The 13,726-nt window shown below is 28.6% G+C and overlaps 1 protein-coding gene across 3 annotated transcripts in view; it reads left to right on the top strand.

Annotated features, from left to right (window-relative positions):
• The window catches only part of LOC126735060 (piezo-type mechanosensitive ion channel component-like), a 73,779-nt gene that overhangs the window by 2,550 nt on the left and 57,503 nt on the right, over positions 1-13,726 (top strand). For all 3 annotated transcript variants that reach the window (XM_050438952.1, XM_050438951.1, XM_050438950.1), the window contains exons 2-10: positions 1,901-2,106; positions 2,162-2,255; positions 2,308-2,454; positions 2,606-2,861; positions 2,912-3,071; positions 10,801-10,884; positions 10,939-11,070; positions 11,136-11,352; positions 11,408-11,581. In XM_050438952.1, the coding sequence (XP_050294909.1) occupies positions 1,901-2,106; positions 2,162-2,255; positions 2,308-2,454; positions 2,606-2,861; positions 2,912-3,071; positions 10,801-10,884; positions 10,939-11,070; positions 11,136-11,352; positions 11,408-11,581 (1,470 nt within the window). The remainder of the gene's footprint in view (positions 1-1,900; positions 2,107-2,161; positions 2,256-2,307; positions 2,455-2,605; positions 2,862-2,911; positions 3,072-10,800; positions 10,885-10,938; positions 11,071-11,135; positions 11,353-11,407; positions 11,582-13,726) is intronic.

The following is a 13,726-nucleotide window of genomic DNA, read 5'->3' as shown; positions in this document are numbered from 1 at the left end:
TCAGCAAAGATAAAAATGCCATAACTTTTTTTCTGGTTACTTTTTAATTATTTGGATAGTAAAATGAAAAAAAAACAACATTTTAATATAAAAAGGGAACTCTTGTCTTATTTCGCTAGAAGCCTCTGATTTAAAGAATTTTTTTTGATTTGTTTGTTTTGTTTGGTACTATTTTCAGTTTTTTTTTCTTAGCTAATAGGTTAATTGTTTTAATTTTTTTCAATTATTTACAATTTGGAAATAAAATTTTAAACAAAGAAAACAGTTTTTGATCTTAAAATTAAGTATTTGTAATAATCTTATGTCATGTTAATACCTGATGATTTGTAACATACCTTTTAATTTTATTAAACATGATCCAAATTACTTTATGAATGTGCGTTGCAAAATATTTATGTCTGATTATTTTAAAAACGGGCGCTTCTATTGAAATAAAACAAGAGCACCTTTTTTATGTAAAAGTGTGGTTTCTTTCTAATTTTACTATCCACATAATTAAAAAGTAACCAGAAAAAAGTTATGACATTATTATCTATGCTGACTACTAATTCTAATCGACTCTATATATATTTGAGCATAAAATGTTATAAAATTAGTTAGTTATAATAATAGTAGCATACGATAAAAATTGCTTTACTATTAAATAATTACGATAAAGAATGCTTTAGTCATATCTTAAATAACTCAGTTATATGAGCTTAAAAGTAAAAACATTATTATTTTAAAGGAATTAAAGTAATTATCACAATATTGATTTTCATGAAGAGTAGTTCCCAAAAACAATTTAAAAAATTTCTTAAATAAGGCGAAAATTGTTGCTTATAAAGGTTTAAAAATAAATAAATGACTAACAACTTCTTAGCAATGATTTTAATTGAGAAAAATAATTCTACTGAAAAATAATGCCCTAAAATGTTAAAAAATTGTTTCAGTTGAGTGATTTTTGTTGTTCAGTGATTTTAATGGCCAGTTAAATTAAATAATGGCTAGTTAATTATTAAATTAATTATTAAATTAATGGCCAGTTAAGTTAAATTACCTTATCTATTTAAGAGACAAATATTTTTTAAGTCATGTATTGCTGATAATCTTAGCTATATATATTCAGGGTGTTCCTTAAAGACGTGCTAATCTTAAGGGGGTGATTCCTGGGCCCATTTTAAGAAAAAAGTTCCTATGAACATATATTCTAAACGTCTTAACTTTTGAGATACAGAGTATTAAAGTTTTCAAAAAAAATCAGTTTTTTAATAATAACGTAAACAATATTGTAGACATTTTTATTAAATTTGGATAAATATATTCTATGCGTCAATACGCATTTTTTGATGTGCAAAAAAAAAATATTTTCTTTGCTAGTGGCGTCCCTACAGGTCTTCTATTGAAAATTTTTGGTGGAAAAAATACTACGCCACTGCTTTGTCTTAAACTAAAAAAAAATATTTTTTGGTTTTTTTTCGTCCAACGCATGGTTTAAAAAAATAAAAACAATTTTACTTCTAACTAATACATTTTTTATAAACGACTTAATAAAAATAAATTTAAACTTATCTGTGTGCTACATTTTTAATTTTCAGTACACCAGCTCCATAATTCTAGTTCACCAAGCTATACATTTTATTATCTCATAAGATTATATAGTCAGGGTGTAGTAGTGTAGTCGATCAGGTTTTCCAGATCCCTTACGATTATGCTATTCCCATGCAAAATCCATGTCTTGTAAGATTACATAGTCGCTCATACGAAGCAAAGGTGGTTAACTTTAAATCCAAGTTATTAACTGTGACACGTATATAGGTCGCGCGGCTTGGTAAAAAAAACATATGGCGATTAACGTGTGTTTATATATAAAAATGTAATCGAACAAACTTAGTAAATATTTAAATTTGACTTTTTTTAGCTGCTTTACAACGCCCTTCTGTCATTTCTTTCGTGTACTTACTGTTGGCATGTTACGCTCCATTTTATTCAGTGCCTTTTATGAAAAACGTAAAAGGCCACATGTTCATGAAAATATCCACATTGTGTTCCTTACTGACGTCTATATTCGTCCTAAGCTGTTACATGGTTATATTCTTTCCTACTGATAAGGAATTTCGTTTAACGGTAAATATATTATAAGATTTTAAAGTCTTTCCATAAAAGCATGAGTTTTTTGTAGAACTGTAGTCCCTTAGAAACATTATTAAGAACAGTGGGTATAGTAAACTTGGACGAACTAGAATTAAACTATAGTATAATATGGATTTTTCCAGGTAAGTAATAAATAAACCGCAGGTTTAATATTTTAAAGTCGTTTTGCTCTAGAACCTCTTATGTTGGTCACATCTGTGGTGATGTTCTTTGCATTAAGGAATGTTGCTGTGGACCAATTTATGTTAGAAGACGAAGAAACTGATCTGAAAGAGAAAGAAGAGAGCCGAGTTAAAATATTGGGAATTTTAACATCGATTGGTATAAAAATATCCTTTTTGTCAATTTGTTTTTATATTTTATGAATAATTTTCTGTTTCTACATCTCTGAAAAAGTCTCTCTCTCGAACACATAGTATATAACATCCTAAGAAACAAAAGTCAGTTATATTTATTTCTCTTTTTTTTTTAGGGAAATACGTGGTGACTTTTCTGTATTGTATTACGTCAATACTAAGACCCTCAATTCTGGGAGCAGTTTATTTTTTAATTTTCCTAATAATCATAATATACTGGGCCCTAAATAATTCCTTAAAAAAAAAATTCGCCAGAGTATTATGTGTAATGCTACCCGTATTGTTCACAAATATGGCTTGCCTTTATTGGTATCAGTTTCAATATTTCCAAGATAGAAAAGACGTGTTTGATCCCAATGGGACATTGAGAAGGTATATAGAAAGCAGTTTTTAAAATAGATATTTAAAGAATATTTTTTCAGATTATTTAATTTTGTTGATCTGAAGGTCTATAAAGATTGTAAAAACCCTTATAGTTTTATCGTGCCGAAGCAACCTCAGGAAATATATGCCGAACCTATTTGCTTGTATTTTTTGTATTATTTTAGCGTTTTGGTTATAAGGCAAATATTTAAAGCAGAGGTGAGTATATTTTTTTTGAATAATAAATAATTGATATTTTTTCTCTGATCATTTTACCTAATTCACTAATATGCCTTAGTTATTTTTTCCTATTTGTTTTTGTTTTGCATTTTCCTTTTTTTCTCTTCAATTCCACTGAAGTGATTTAAAATATCCTCATAGAAAAACGTCTATAGGATTTAGGTCAGGTGAGCACGGCGGCCTTTGGATGGTCCCTGCCCTTCCAATCCATCGATTATTAAAGGTAGTATCGAGATTACGATTCGGCCTGAAGAGATCCATCGTATTGCAGCTACATGTCTTGACGTATTAATAGATACGTCTTTTTTTTAAGTTATGTTGCAAGATACGAAAATAATCTTCGCGATTAAGTCTTCCAAATAGTTCAAATGGTCTGATTAATTTGCCTTCAATAATCCTCGCCAATAGTTTGCTGAAAACTGATACATTATTATTTCTTGTTATTACCTGAAACGAATATTTTTCACCATTTTAGGATTAACATAATCCCAAAAATGTAAATTGTATATATCAAATATATGAGATCTGCATTAAATAAGGTAACTTTTTCTGATAGCTGTTCATTTTTGGTCATACATGTGCTTCGTAGCAGCATTAATTCAAACACAAAAATGTGTATGTAAAACTTAAATACATTAAACAATATTTTATCTTAGTCAATTGTACAGCAATAAGTAGTATAGCAACAATAATGTATGCAATTAATACTTATGAAAAGGTACACTCTTGAAGGCAATATTAAAGGAAGTTTAAAAAATAAAAAATGTCCTATTTTAGGTAGTTAAAGTCCATTTCAGGCAGCGTTAGTCTTTTAATATATATTGCTAAGTATTTAAACTTTTGTTACTCCTCAAATGCCTAAAATAAATAAATTTATGTTTGTATTCCCAGCAATTAAAGCAATGAGGTTTTCAGGTATCATACGATCAAAAAAATTAGAGAGCTGGTTAAAAATTCGTATTGCCTTTAAAGTAGTTTTACTTTTGTTCCTCAACTGCCTCGAATAAATAAAATTATGCTTGTATTCTAGGCAATTAAAATTAAAGAAATACATTACTATAGCTAATTAAAATTCTTGTCAGGCAACTTTAATCTTTAAATATCATGAAATTTTAATTGTTAAAGTGTCCAAAATTATATTTTATGTAGTTTTCTTTAGGCACCATAATATCAAAAAAAGAAAAATGCCTGAAATAAATAAATAAATAAAATGTTTTTTTTTCCAGTAAATTAAAAAATATCTTATTGTTGTAAGTAGCTGATATTTATTTTTTCGCTGATGAGTTTGTATTTTTTCTTTAACTACAAACTACACAAATTTTGACCCTCAACTGCACTTAAAAAATCATAAATTTAGGGGGCCAAAAAGAAAAAAATTAAAAAGCATAAAAGTCAATGCAATTTTTCTTTTTTTAATATGGAAAATGAGCAAAATTTGAAATTATAAAAACAAAAGTAGAATAATTAAGAAAGAAAGAAAGATATCCATGTAGATGCATTCAGACGGATAAAATATTTCTTTTTACATCAAGAGAAAGCAGAAATAGAATAAATAGAAAAAGGAAAGAGATTAAATATTAAGCAAGTAGCCAGATGGTCCACCTCTATTATTAATAACACTTTGGCATCGCCTAGGAATACTTAAAATTAAATTATTAATTAATTCTTGGGGCAACTCCTCCCAAACATGTGTCACAGCAAGACGAAGCTCCAGAGCGCTTTGAGAAAAGTCAAATCGTTGAAGAAGATGCCTTTTTAACCAATCCCAAACATGCTCAATTGGACTAAGGTCCGGTAAGGTAGTGGGCCAGGGTAGAAGATTGATTTGATTTTCCGCAATAGCAATTCGTACAAGCTGTGCTCGATGTGGTGGGGCATTATCTTGTTGCAACAACGAATTTGGGCTCATTTCGCGTAAATATGGAACAATTACAGGCAGTAGTATATTATCCCTATAACTTATTCCAGTCATTGTATTTTCCACAAGAATGAGGTTTGTTTTTCCGTCAAGTCTAATGCCACCCCAAAACATTAGTGATCCACCACGTTGCCTTACTACTTCCCGGGCATGACGCAAACGACTTTCATTTCCTTCCTCTCTCCAGACACGAATTCTACCAGAATCAGGATAAAATGAAAATCGAGACTCATCCGTAAAAAGAACTGTGGCCCATCTTTCTTGCTTCCAATTAACATGTTCTTGGCACCACGTTAATCTTGCACCTCGATTTCCTAAAGTTAACCGAGGAACCCTTAGGGGTCTTCTGGCATGAAGTCCTCTCTCATGCAAACGGTTTCTAATAGTTTAACCTAAAACCTCGACGTTATGCACTCGTGAGAGCTGCTGAACCAAAACAGAGGCTGTTTTGGTTCACCGTGGGATTTCTTTGAGCTTGCAAAGTTATAAAACGGTTTTGGGAGGTGTGGTAACTCGCGACGGGCCTTGATGCCGTTCTCTAACATCATTTATCTCTCTATATCTTGTCCACAAACGGTTAATTACACTGGGAGATGTATCCAAAGCTCTTGCAACGTCTCTCTTTGACTTGTTCCTGCCTCAAGCATTCCGACTGCTCTTAGCATTTACTCTCGAGTTAAATGTCGTCTTTCCATTTTTATTAAATAAGAACTAAATCACAATTGTTCGGTTGGAACCACAGAAAATGCGATATTGCGTTAGAATTTAAAAATTATATACTGCGTTATTTCGACAAAATGTGCAAGTAGCAAAAAACGCTGTTTTGGCATGATTTTTTGTACCCAAATATTTATTTTACTTCCTTGGTATCTTAATATTAAAGGTAGTATCTATTCCGTATGAAAATATTAATATATAAAAATTTATAAGGCGAAAAAAACTATTTCTCTAAGTGTTCCTTAGACCATTTTGATGTGTATATATTAGTTAGCACATCTTGTACATATTTTTTCTTTTAAATAATTTTTTTTTGTAATATTGCGTTAACGGCGTTGACGCATAACTAAAAATATACAGTGTGTATAAATTAAAAATATATATACATATTTGTTAGTATATCTTATTTTATTGAAATATGGGTGTATCGTTATATATGTATTGAAAATTTGTTGACACATCTATATTAGGATTTTTTGAAAAATTTATGAGGTGTTAATATTTTGTGAATAATTGATTTTTTTTTTGTAAATCTTGCATAATTTAAAAACTATACAAAATATAATTTTAAAAGTTTGTATAAATATTCCTTATATAATTTGACTAGACACCTATTCCAAGGTTTTTTAAAATTTCTACAGAATGTCATGAAAAATAATTATTTTTTGTTTTTTTTTTGAATTTTAGGAATTGTCCATAATTCAAAAACTAGGCAAAATAAAATTTTGAAAAATTCCATATACAGAAATTCCATATACAATTTTAATAGACTACTATTTTAGGGTTTCTCAAAAAATGTATGTACATGGTACATAGAAAATTTTTTTTTTTAAGTTTTTTTTTAAATTTTAGAAATTGTTCATAATTATTTAAAAATAAGAAAATTTATATCTTTTTAAAGATTATCTTTTCTTTTTATAATACCCTTCTTATTGTATATTTTTAGAATCTTCTTTTAGCATTTTATTTTAACATGCTTTCTCTCTTTCCTTCTTTTATTTATTCTATTTCTGCTCTCTCTTGATGTAAAAAGAAATATTTTGTCTGTCTGAATGCACCTACATGGTTATCTTTCTTTTTTTCTTAATTGTTTCTCATTTGTTTTTATAATTTCAAATTTTCTCCTTTCTTCCTCTTAGGAAAATAATTTTCATGCCTTTAAATTTTTTCCTTTTAGTTCTCATAAATTTATGATTTTTAAGAGCAGTTGAGGGCCAAAGAAATTGAATTCTGAAATTTGTAGTTAAAGAAAAAATACAAATTAGTTAGCAAAAAAAATAATATTAGCTACTTACAATAAGATATTTTTTAATTTACTAGAAAAAAACATAATATTATTTATTATAGGGGTTTAAGGACTATTATACTATTTATTAAGGGTTGATCTACTCGCAATGCAATAAAAATTGTTAAGCATCTGCCTAATTTTTTTTTTGATATTATGATGCCTAAAGGCTTAAAAAAACTACATGAAATATAATTTTGAGCACTTTAGTAATTAAAATTGCCTGATATTTAAAGATTAACGTTGCCTGACAGGAACTTTAATTACCTAAATTAATGTATTTTTTTATTTCAATTGCCTAGAATACAAACATAATTTTATTTAATCAAGACAGTTGAGGAACAAAAGTTGAACTACTTTAAAGGCAATACGAATTTTTAACCAGCTCTCTAATTTTTTTTTGATCTTATGATACCTGAAAACCTCATTGCTTTAATTGCTGGGAATAACATAAATTTATTTATTACAAGCATTTGAGGACTTAAATATTAAACACTTGACAGGAAATATTTAGAGACTAACTCTGCCTGAAGGCACTTAGGGACTTTAACCACCTAAAGTAGGACAACTTTTAATTTTTTAAATTTTCTTAACAAAATATTTTCCAGGCAGTTGAGACTTGAGAAGAACAAAAGTTGAATTACTTGGAGAGCATAAAAATTTGTAACCATGTGGTTGATTTTTTTTTTTGACCTTATAATGCCTGAAAGTCGCAATAAGAAAAGACACAATATGAAAAATATAATTTCAGGCAGCTTTGGATTAAAGTATAATTTAAGATAGTTTAAGGACAAAAATTGCCTGCTATTTAAAGATTAAAGCTGCCTGAACGGAACTTAAGCTACCTAAAATTTTTTATTGCTATAATTGCCTGGAATACATATATAATTTCATATTTTCCAAGCTATTGTAAAAGTTTAAAATAAAATTTTAGGTAGTTTAGGGTCGAAAATTGCCAAATATTTAAAGAATAAAATTGCCTAAGAGGAACTACAACTACCTAAAATACGATTTTTATATTGCTTTAATTGCCTGAAATACAAACTTTAGTTTATTTATTCCAGATATTTGAGAACTAATAAAAGTTTACCTACTTGAGAGGTAATATGTAAAGACTAAACCTGTCTGAAAAGGACCTTAAGTACATAAAATAGGACATTTTATTTTTCGTTAACTGTCTAAAAAAATATTTCAAGCAATTGAGGCTTAACAAAAGTTGAACTAATTTAAAAACAATCAAAATTATTAATTATCTGCTTTTTTTATATATAATACCTAAGAGCCTAAAAGAAACTACATAAAACATATAATTCCAGGTAGTTTAGTGTCAAAAATTGCCTAATATCGAAGAGAAATTGCCTGAAACAAACATAAAATACCTCAAATAAGAGTCTTTTTTTGCTTCAATTATCTGAAATATAAACATAATTTTATTTATTCCAGGCACTTGAGGACAAACAAAAGTTATGCCTCAACTGCTTGTAATATATTTAAAAACTACCTTAAAGGCAATAATAATAATCGTTTTCCTGAATTTCTTTTTAATCGGATGATGTCTGACAGCCTAATATAAACTACATGAAAAATATAATTTCAGGCAGCAGTTTAGGGTCAAAAATTGCCTGATATTTAAAGAGTAAGTTTGCCTAAACTATAACTACCTAACTTAGGATTTTGTTATTGCTTCAATGCCCTGAATAATATTTGTACATTATTTTATTTAGTCCAGGCAGTTAAGACTTAACAAATTTGAACTACTTTAAGGGCACTAAAAATTGTTAACCATCTGTCTGAATTTTCCTTATTCTATAACGCCTAAGAGGAACTACATGAAAAAATTTAATTTCAGGCAGTTTAGGATTAAAAATTATCTGCTATTTAAAGATTAAGGTCTCTTTAAAGGAACAATACCTACCCAGAAATAGGATTTTTTTTATTGTTGCCTAAAAAAAATTAATCCAAGCAGTTGAGGCTTAACAAAAGTTAAACTAATTTAAAAACAATCAAAATTATTAATTATCTGCCATTTCTTTTTTATATATAATGCCTGAAAGCCTAAAAGAAACTACATAAAACATATAATTTCAGGTAGTTTATTGTCTAAAATTGCTTAATATCCAAGAGAAATTGCCTGAAACAAACATAAAGTACCTCAAATAAGAGACTTTTGGTGCTGCAATTATCTGAGATTTATGCATAATTTTATTTATTCCAGGCACTTGAAAACTAACAAAAGTTATGCATCAACTGCCTGTAATAGATTTAAAAAACTACCTTAAAGGCAATAATAATTTTTAATCGTTTGCCTGAATTTCTTTTCAATCGGATAATGTCTGAAAGTCTAATACAAACTACATGAAAAATATAATTTCAGGTAGCAGTTTAGGGTCAAAAATTGCCTGATATTTAAAGAGTAAGTTTGCCAAAAAGAACCATAACTACCTAAGTTAGGATTTTGTTATTGCTTCAATGCCCTGAATAATGCTTGTACATTATTTTATTTATTTCCGGCAATTAAGGCTTGACAAAAGTTGAACTACTTTAAAGGCACTAAAAATTGATAACCATCTGCCTGAATTTTCCTTATTCTATAACGCCTAAGAGGAACTACATAACAAGTATAATTTCAGACAGTTTAGGATCAAAAATTGTCTGCTATTTAAAGATTAAGGTCTCCTGAAAGGAACATACAATAGGATTTTTTAAATTGTTTCATTTGCCTGGAATTCAAACATCATTTTATTTGTTCTAGGCACTTGAGGCCTGAACAAAAGTTGAATCTACTTGAAGGCAATAATTAATAATTAAAGCTGCTTGAAAAGGACTTTAACTAGCTAAAATAAGACACTTCTTTAACTGATATTTAAAGATTAAGGTTGCACAAAAATGATGTTTTACTATCTAAAGGTATTTTGTTTTATTTGCCTGGAATACAAGCATAATTTTATTTATTCGAAGCACAAAGTTTTATTTTTTAAAGGGCAACATTCATAGATTAAATCTACCTAAAAAGGTTCTTAATTACCGAAAGTAAGACCTTTTTTTTCTTTAACTGTCTGAAAAAAAAAACGTATTCCAAGCAGTTGAGTGTTAACAAAGTTTGAACTACTTTAAAGGCAATAAAAATTGTTAATCATCATCATAAAAAATATTTAAAAAATTAAGTTTAGGCAGTTTAGGGTCAAAAATTGCCTGTTATTTAATGGTTAACATTGCCTGAACATAATTTATACACTTCTAGAATCTAAAATACGATTTTTTTATTGCCTTAGCTGCCTAAAAGAAAAACAAATTTATTTATTCTAGGCAGTTTAGAATTAACAACAGTTAAATTGCCTGCCTAATTTTTTTTTGCCAGGTACCTGGCAAACCATGATTAATTGTATGATATCTAATTAATTAGTCTGACTAATAGTTTCAAATAAAACTGCTTGAAAAACTAACATTTCAGGAAACCTAGAATCAAAAATTGCCTGATATTTACATAATAAGGTTGGTTTAACTATGTTAAATGATTCGTTCTTAAATATTTTCAACTGCCTGGAAAAAAAAAATTTCAATCATTCAAGAAAGTGGACTTTAACTTGGAAAATAATAGAAGAAAACGATCTATTAAAAAAAAAAATTTTTTTATCAACTGCATGGAAACTTCTTACTCTCCACTTTGTATCGAAAATTTCATTTTTTGATCTTTTTTCTATTATTTTTAATTTAAGTCTTGCTATTATTCTTTCTTTCCCTAATATTTCATTAAAATAATCCACTTTTCTTATTAATTTTATTTTAAGGATGGTATAAGCAATTTAATACTAGAATTTTTCCGCCGAGACCCTCAGTATGCCAAATGGAGAAGGGGCTTGGATAAAATTAGGGTAAGAAAAAATACCTGAAATAGACTATATAAATATTTAAAAAAATCCTAATAGAAAATGAAAGAAGAAGACAGAATTTTAAGAGAAGGAGGACGAACTAAAGCTGAAAAATTTGGCCTATTTGTGGAACAAGTCTTACAATTCCTTATTAACATATCGTACCTAATTGGCAATTTCTTGATGATGGTAAGTACCCGTTAAATTTATAATATATAACCTAATAATAATATAAATTTGCCTTATTTTTTTAGATTTGGGCCATAACCTTTGTGGGCTGGAAGGGTTTTATTTTGCTCTGCTGGGCCAATCTTATATGGCTTATTCCATTTAGAAAGAAAATGATGCTGTATTCCAGTCCGTTTTTAGTTCTTTTCGTTATTTTTTTATCGGTTACAGCTTACGCATATACGATCAATTTAACAGAAAAGGAGCTGCCTTCGTATCTCGGTGTGATGAATTTAGCAGAAGGTACAGTTGTAGTTAGCAGTTGTCATATTATTTATCAGTTTATGTGGGTTTTCAGGTACCTCACGTGTTATAAATGAGGGTGGTAGATATAAGAATTTATTACTGCGATCCCTTTATGCGATCTTAATGTTATTTATTCTACGTCAGCTGTTCCAAGAAATCGCGGTAGCCAAACTCGAAAGAGAACTTATTCAATTGGCAGGATCAAATACTGCATCCCTTGTATCAAGTAGGTTAAATAATAATAATAATAATAATAATAATAATAATAATAAAAATAATAATAATGTGCTTCAATATTATCAAATCATGTACCTATTTAATATTTAATATAATTAGAAAAACTAAGCATTTATCTACAGTAGAAATTTGAAACTATAGGTCACCCGTGAGGAACAGTGATCTATATTTAAATAAATAAATGTCTCACATAGGCTTCAAAATCTACATTTTTATTAGTTAATTGATTAGGATATCAATTAAATCAAGGGCAAATTATTATTTCTTCTTTTCGTTGACTTTCTCGAACTTTAATATTATTGATGGTAGATATATTACAAGGATAAAATACACACAATTAAAAAAAAAGAAAATATTGATGATAAATAAAATAGCGAAATTAAGACAGACGAAATGGATATTTCTTTTAACGAGAACTAACAGTAATACTATTAAATATAAAAAGATACTTATGTGAAAGTAGAAAACTTTTAAAAATTTGTAATTTTAAAAGTGTCTTACATGTAAATAAATAAATAGATAAAAAAAACATAATATCAATTAACCAAAAATAAGGAAAAAATAAAGGCCAGTAAGTAGATGGAGATTTTGATAGAAAAACAAAGAGAAATGTTCATGTTGAATGAATTGAAATGTTGTTAGGTAAGAATAGTTGAATTTATTAAGAAAATGGGAATGAGGCAGACTAGAGAAACATAATAATAATAATAATACAATAATAATAATCTTTATTTAGCAAATTGCTACATATACAAATACAAAGAGGTTAAAACGACAAAAATTAAATATAAAAAACAAAACATGGGCCTAATAATACAATTTTAAAATATGTACTCTTAATAATCGTTTAAAACTATTTATATTATTACAGATTTTTAAATCATTGGGCAATTTATTAAATTCGAGCAAACCTTTATAGAGCACGGAATTAAGCATTTGAACGGTGTTACACTTATGAGCTAAAATAAAATGAGTACAATTCCTAGTATTATAATTATGGACATCACGAAATAGCACTAACTTATCACATATATAATTAGGTAAAAGGCCTTTCTTCAACTTAAAGAGTCTAAAATTACTCCGAGATATTTAATTTGATCCTCGTAAACTAATTTCTGTCCATCCACACAAACACTTACACTTTCAATGTCAATAGAAGATGTCTTCGACCGTCTACCAAATATACAAAATGTTGATTTTGTGGTATTTAAGCTTAACTTATTGTTACAAAGCCAGTCAAACAAATTGCCAAGTTCTATGTTCATGTCGCAAACCATTCGCTGTAGATCTTGACCAAGTATATAGAGCATAGTGTCATCAGCAAATAAAATAATATTTGATTTTTGAGCCACCCTAACCATATCATTAATGTAAAATAAAAACAATAAGGGACCCAGAACAGTACCTTGGGGCACACCGACATCGACATTTACAGCTTCAGACATAGCATTATTAAACTTCACACTTCGTAACCTATTACACAAATAAGACGTTAACCACTTTAAAACGTTCAGCTTAATTCCTATGTGCTCTAACTTACCCAGCAATATATCTCTATCAACAGTTTCAAACGCCCTTTTAAAATCCAAAAACACAGCCAACACATAATTACCTGAGTCAATTGCCTTTAAAAAATTATCACAGATATTCAGAAGTACAGATTCACATGAATGACGTTCACTAAAGTCAGACTGGTTAGGAACTATAATTTGGTTGTTATCACAGAACTGCAGTAATTGCTCTTTTACACATACTAAGACCTTTTCATATATAGGAACAGTATTGATAGGACGAAACTCATTAGACAACTTGGTATTTGGCACCTTTGAGACAGGAATAACTGTTGATATCTTCCAGGACCCCGGGAAGACGCCAGTTGAAAGTGAGGTGTTTACGACGTTCAACAGCCTATTTCCAGCAACATGAAAGATATCACAAAGAATCTGTTTGGAGATGCCATCTTCACCACCGCCTAAATTTTTTAGATTGTCTTGTCTCAATTTAGCCATTGATATTGGTTCAAAATTCTGGAGGATATTAGTTGAGGTTGGACTTCTTGGGGCATTGCTAACTATATTTTGTTGCGGTATATTTTGAATAATCTCACTGATACTATCTATGAAAAAATGAATAA

This window comes from Anthonomus grandis, chromosome 4, assembly GCF_022605725.1.
Source record: "Anthonomus grandis grandis chromosome 4, icAntGran1.3, whole genome shotgun sequence".
In the NCBI taxonomy this organism is placed as follows: Eukaryota; Metazoa; Arthropoda; class Insecta; order Coleoptera; family Curculionidae; genus Anthonomus; species Anthonomus grandis.
This window is presented reverse-complemented; position numbering and strand designations above follow the sequence as displayed.